This window comes from Fukomys damarensis, unplaced genomic scaffold (genome assembly GCF_012274545.1).
Source record: "Fukomys damarensis isolate Sample0158 unplaced genomic scaffold, DMR_v1.0_HiC HiC_scaffold_32, whole genome shotgun sequence".
Taxonomy (NCBI): domain Eukaryota; kingdom Metazoa; phylum Chordata; class Mammalia; order Rodentia; family Bathyergidae; genus Fukomys; species Fukomys damarensis.
In genome coordinates this window covers 16,303,125-16,309,546 of record NW_022900944.1, presented here as the reverse complement: position 1 = coordinate 16,309,546, position 6,422 = coordinate 16,303,125, and the positions used below count along the sequence as shown (strand labels likewise).

Here is a 6,422-nt window from a genome sequence, read left to right as displayed (position 1 = left end):
CCAAAGAGGCCACAGCAGCAGAGAACAATGGGGCTGGGGCGAGGGGGAGTCAGTGGGGTTCCCTGGCTGCCTTGTCATTGCCATAAACCTCATTACCTCACAGTCCCCGAGGCCGCCTCTCTCCTTACCCAAGGCAGCAGCAGGCTTCGCTGCTGATTCCCACACGGCGTGAAAAGCTCTTAAACCCCCCGCTGTATTTTTAATGGGGGCAGTGACTAATTTAGCCCTACACCACCAACTGTCAAATCAAATCTTCTATTGGTACTTACTGAGGGCTCACCTGGGCTCCATGGGGCTCGGGATAAATCCAGGTCTGGGGCAGGCCTGGAGATGGTGGTGTAGCAAGCCCAGGGACACGCTGGCCCCTCTACGGTCTTGGCACTGTCCACCATGGGGGCCTGGCTGTGGGTGTATGGCAGTCTAAGGCATCACAGACCATGGCTGGGCACGCTTTGGAGGATACTGATGAAGACCCTCAGGTCTCCCCACAGAGCAGCCCACTCTCTGGGAGGCTGAAGACTGGAGTTCATCACCTTCAGCTTCCAAGGTGAGAGCCCTGCATTCTAAGGGTGCCTGTTCCACTCCATGGGACACTGGCTTGGGCTACACTGGGATTCGCAGGTCAGAGCACTCTTTGAAAAACTAGAAAGCCCCACCAGTGTGGGAATGGCCCCTGGGGTGGCAGAAAGGGGAACTCTTACAGGTCACCAGAAGCCCCTTGATCTGGGAACCTCCTAGACGATGGGTATAATTGCTCCAAATTCCATGCCCGTGACTTTGTATTACATTATAATTAGGTGCAATCTGTCTGCCTGTTTCATTTCCGCTCTGAGGAGGGTAATAACCAATTTCCTTGCCCCTTGTGGAAAGTTAGCAAGGAAGGGTTTCCCTGTGCAGATTCTGGCCTCTGATTGGCGAGTCAGCCAAGCACCAGCATGAGGAGATATGGGAGGTGACAGGAAGGACCCCGGAGACTACAGTTTCAAAGTGGGCCTGGAGAATAGGGGAACAAGCACAGCACCAGGGTGCCAAGCACAAAGAAACACCGATTCTCTGGGCTTGCCAGGTGGGTGGGCCTCTACCCCCACCTGGCTCCACCGAGCACCCAGCTCTGGATCTCATGGGGCTAAGGAGCTGCCCCTCATCCCTGGTGCATCCCTGTGCCTTGGCCAAAATTAGAAGCCACATGCTACCCTGAAGGTAAGGGTTAAGCACTTGCCCATGTGCACCCCAAAAAGCCCTCCCAAGGGGGATAAGCAAGGAAACAGCATGGATGAACTGACTTGCTGCTGTGTGCCTGGGTCCGCTATGCCTCAGTTTCCCCCATAGAGAAATGAGAAAAACAGTGTGTTTTGGTCTGGCAAATCTCTCCCCTCTGACTCCAATCCAGTGGCCACTGCCATCTTACCCAGTCTCTGTGTGTTAGGTCATCTACTCCTATGCCAGAGACGCAGGGCCTATTGTATACATTTCCCAGGGGCATGTGGGAGCCCACGGGAACTCACCTGGGAACACACCTTCTGTCAAGCACCCACTGTGGCCCCCAGCTGGGGAGGAGAGAACCAGGCAACCGGATGCTAATCGCATGGATTCCCTTTATTGAACTGAACTAGTTACTGAGTCAGATTAAGTCACATTTAAAAGCAGACCATCCAGTTGCACTGAAACCGATTATATTCATTACATACTTTTAATCACTGTCCGGTGAACTGGCAAATCCAATCAAAGCATTAGTCTTTAATTAAAAAATTAAAAGGAAATATTCAGACAATAGCCAAGCAATCACATCACGATGCACAATTACCTAGAATTGCAATTAAAAAGTAGTTAACCAAAGGGGGGAAAGAAAAACAAGAAAGATAAAAAAAAGAAGCCAAGAAAAAAATCACACTAATCCTTTTTTAAAAAACTATCAATATAATACATGAAGGAACAAAGGACAATAGCCTCAAAAAGCAGGTTTCTCTAACACTAGAAATGTAGTCTGCGGCGGAAACTCTAAAAGCACACTAGCTGTAGCAGGACAATAAAAAATACTGAGCATGGAATACTTTTAATCTCTGCCATTAATATTCATTTCCAGCTGCTTATAATAGCAGCGCCTCATGGCCAAATCATTAGAGTTTTACATCTGGGTTGCAAATGACACTTTGATTGGATGTAATGTTCAAATGGCCCTCCCCACGGCGTCTCCGGCAAGCCTTCTGCGGAGAGGTGTCCTGTCGAGCGGTCCCTCACTGTGCGTGCTGGCTCATGGTGTGGTTCTGCAAAGGGAAGAAAGGAGACACGCATGAGGGCAGAGGGATGGAGAGCATGCCCGCCCCTCCCACCCGGTGCTCCGACTCCAGAGCTGCGGAGAAGCATCGCGATTATCACAAAACAAAATGCAACACGGGGAAAGTGCTCGGGGACGCAGCTGCCAAGACGCCACGTTGATTCGGGGCTTGGGGATTGGTTCCTGTTGCTGCCAACCCGGTCTCTCTGCAGTTTTTTTTTTTTTTTTAAGACCAAGACCATTCAGGTGTTACCGCAGGGACTGGCTAGGTGAAGGGAAAGGGGAAATGCTGGGAGGTGGCAGGAATGACAAACATCTCCCTTTCCCTTTGATGACGAGGAGGGAGCTATCAGGCTGCCTGCAGGCTGCCCCCAACATCCCCCTCTCAGTCCTCCCTTAGCTGCTCTGAGCCCAGTGGAGGAGACAGCAGATGTGCCGTGCCGCTCTCTGGCCAAGAAACACTCCAGTGGGCACAGACGTGCGGAGACAGTGGGCGGCCCAGACAGGGACAGGTCACCCAGCAGGGAGGGTCCTGGAGGAGCCTGCCCATGTGGTCACGTGAGCGGTGCACAGCAGGTGGGCTGAATCCGCCTGGGAATCCTTGGCCCAGGTGGGACCCTGAGGCCAAACACTTCTCTCTTGCCACAGCCCATGGTGGGCCCTCCCTCCTGCCAGCCAGAGCGGCCACAGTGTGTTGATCTGCTTCGAAGGAGCCAGCTGCCTGCGGCTGGGGGTGGGATTTGGCCTCTGGAAAGCCCAGTCTTTTTGTTTCTTTTCAGTGGTCCGTGTTGCAAATTCAGACCAATTTCATTAAAGCCCCAGGAGGTGCTCCACCTCATGACACCTGCAGAAAGGAAGCAAACTCCACCAGGGACAGGGTAGCCCTGCGTGAGGCCATACAGGATTGCTGATCTCAAGTGCAGTTTCTTTTAAGGATGTTCCCAGCTGCACACTCCAGTCGCTGAGGGACTATTCTCAGGTGGGGAGCCGCAGACTGCACCTCTGCTGCTGACCACCAGGGGGCAGAAGAGGTGCCGCAGCTTTCTCCTGGGCTCTGGATCTGGGGGTGAGGCCCATCAGCGGATGCCCACAGCTTCTACTGGAGGCCCAGGGCGCAGGGCTGAGATGCGACCATGCCCACTTCCAGGCTCAGGGCCCTTGTGGCAGCCACTCTGCTGGTCTCTGGCGATGTCACTAACCTTTCTGCAAGCTCACAGCACTAAGTGTGGCTGTCCTGTGGATCCCAGGACAGGCCGTGTGTCTGGTACTTGGCAGGCACGGATGCTCTGTGCCATCACAGGCCCATGGCTTTCAGTCATCACAACAGCCTTACAAGGTTGTAACATCGTAAGATAAAGACATGCAGGCTAAGGGAGATTAGATTACCAACTCAAGATCAGCCAACTAGGAAGCAGGAAGGGCTGGAATCCAGTGCCCTACACCCTGAAGGGCACGGCTATGTATGGATCGATCATCTGCACCCTACACCAGACACAAGCTCAGCATGGCCTGGCACCCACCTCCGTCAGAGGTGTTGTGGACTCAGAGCACAAGACAGGTTGTCTGAGGCCATAGATGGGATTCAGGCGGTTTCCCTGGGAGCCCCCACCTTCCAGCCAAGGTGCCTCCTGTACTCGCTGGGGGGCAGCCTGACAGTCCAGTGGGGAGCCAGCGCACGGTGCACAGACCGTCCTCCTGACTCTGAGCCTCTGTCTCAGCTCCTCCTCCCTCCCCCTCCCTCCCATGCTGCTCTGTGTCCTCTGGGCACCCAGATGCTCGAGGCACACCCTGACCCCCACCCACACATCACGCCTCTCCTGAGCAGGACCAGCTTCTGCTGAGCTGCAGCAGGACTGGGCACGTGCTGCCCTCACCCTCTCCGGACGCCCAGGCCTCTCACTTCCCCACCTGCCCACAGCCAGGCAGAGGCCCTACCCACCATGTGTGGGAGGTTGTGGGGGAGGAAAAGAAGGGGAGCTGGGAACACAGGCATGTGCTCATCTTCTTGGTCTCCAGGAGTGTTTACTAGGGCCTCACACAAAGTACACCGTCAATGGGTTTGACTGACTCTAAGACATAAAGGAAGATACATAAAGGAAGACATGTGGCGGAGGATGGAGCTGGGTGGAAACCGTAAGGACACTCCAAGTGGAAAGGGCAGCACAGACCAAGGCACAGAGGCTACAAGAGAAGGGCTGACACACCGGTGCCGACATAGGCCCTGTGGTGACACAGCACAGGTCACACAGAAGGCTGGTGGGAGTGTGGCCAGAGGAGCCTGAGAGCCCACCAAGGTGGACTTGGCTCCAGATGGCAGAAAGCTGGACAGGACATTAATTCCACAAAGCCTCAAGGACCAGCCCTCACCAACATGAGGAAAGCAGCACTGGGGAATCTCTGGATAAGGGAGCAGCCCCTCACCAGGATGTCGTAGACACACCCATGAGGTACACATCTGCCACACTGGCTCACCTGCGTAGTGTAGAAATCCCAGAGGCAGAAACTCACGCCTAGGTTAGGCAAATGTGAGAACAAATGCCCCTTCTCAGGTAAAACCAGCAGTGGGCTTCTCACTGACACAGCAGTAGCAGGTTGTTCTTAGGATGGACTCAAGAAAGCACTTCCTCCAAGAGGGACCGATAAAAATTCCTTCCCAGAAGTTTTATTAGTGAAACTAAAGCCCAGGATGTCACAGCAGATGGAAATGTCAAAACTTGATGCCCGGGGAGGGGTGGGGGGAAGGGACCAGACATCAGAGTTCTTTAACACTGTGTTAAGTGCATGCTATGGGCTGGGCACAGCGTGGGGTAGAAACAGGCTCCAGCTGGGCCCCCTCAAGGGGCCTGAGGTGGAGGTGAGACATGAAGGCCCCCAAGTGTTTGTGGATTCATGGTGCAGGTTGCTGCTCAACTGGGGAGGGTGGTCATGGCCCCAGTAAGGTGTGTGTGTGTGTGTGTGTGTGTGTGTGTGTGTGTGTGTGTGTGTGTGTTGGGGGTTCTGGGGTCCCAGGCCCTCTGCCAAAGAGAGCATCAGCACTTCTGCTGGGACCCCTATCACCCAAACATCTGTGTGGCAGCTCAAGCCACCTCTGCCAATCAGCACAGCTCAGAAACCCCTGAGCCAGAGGCTCCTCCCCAGGCTGGGAGGCACGGTTCAGGGCTGGGGCACTTTGTGAAGCCTTCTGAAGAGTTCCTTCTACCAGGCATGGCTCTCACGAGGGCATCAGGCTTAACGTCTATCTCTCTGTTTATGCCTGTGCTATATTTAGCTGTGTTAGAGAAGGAAGAAAATCGTTTCTTAAAGACACTATCAACCCCACAGATGAACACTTCCCAGCCCCATAAAGCCCAGGTGGGGCGGAGAGCAGGCAGACCGGCAAGAGCCCGGATGGAAGGCTGGCATCCGCATGGCCTCACTGCCTGCCAGGGAGACACAGGTGTGGGACTGAGAAGCAGGTGAGGAAAATAAAACTGGAAGAACAGGAGGGGGTGAGTGGCAATGGTTCTGGCTGCCATCCGCCCCCTCAGCAGCCCCAGCGTGTGTTCCTGGATGGGGGTTTCTGGTAGAGTCTGATTCAGGTGGCTGCCTGGCACTTGGGGATACTAGTTAATGTTGGGCAAAGGGGGTAGGCACAGAAATCTGCCTGCTGCCAGCCTCCAGGGCAGGCCTAGCTGGGGTCCTGGTGGGCATCATGACTGAGGAGCTGCCTCTATGTCACCCTTAGCTGCTCAAGGGAAAGAAGCATTTATTTACCTGTCATTCATTCATTCATTCATTCATTCACAGTAAATCTTTACTGACTCCCTGCTGGGTGAGAGCCACGTGCTGGTTCCTGGGAATTTAGCATCAAAATGTTCCCTATGTTGGGCTGGGGATTTAGCTCAGTGGCACTGTGCCTGCCTTGCAAGTGTGAGGTCCCAGAGTTCAATCCCCAGTACCAATACATAAATAAATAAATAAATGTTCCCGATCCTGAACCCAGTCTAAACTCTGTGTCGGGCACAGAAGTAGCAGCCAGGTGTATGGGCCTGGTGGCTGGACTGTACTGTCTTCTGTCTGTCCTTCCCACGTCCTGACACACCCACGAATGGACAGCTGGAGGGCCAAGTGGGTCCAACTCCGGTTCACAGCCTGCGATGGAAACCCG

The 6,422-nt window shown here is 54.2% G+C and overlaps 1 protein-coding gene across 2 annotated transcripts in view; it reads right to left on the bottom strand.

The window, feature by feature from the left end:
• Positions 1-1,596: 1,596 nt before the first annotated feature.
• Znf423 (zinc finger protein 423) overlaps positions 1,597-6,422 on the bottom strand; it is a 295,884-nt gene continuing 291,058 nt past the window's right edge. For both annotated transcript variants that reach the window (XM_010629036.3, XM_010629034.3), the window contains one exon: positions 1,597-2,264. In XM_010629036.3, coding sequence (XP_010627338.1) covers positions 2,235-2,264 — 30 coding nt within the window. In that variant the 3' untranslated portion in view covers positions 1,597-2,234. The remainder of the gene's footprint in view (positions 2,265-6,422) is intronic.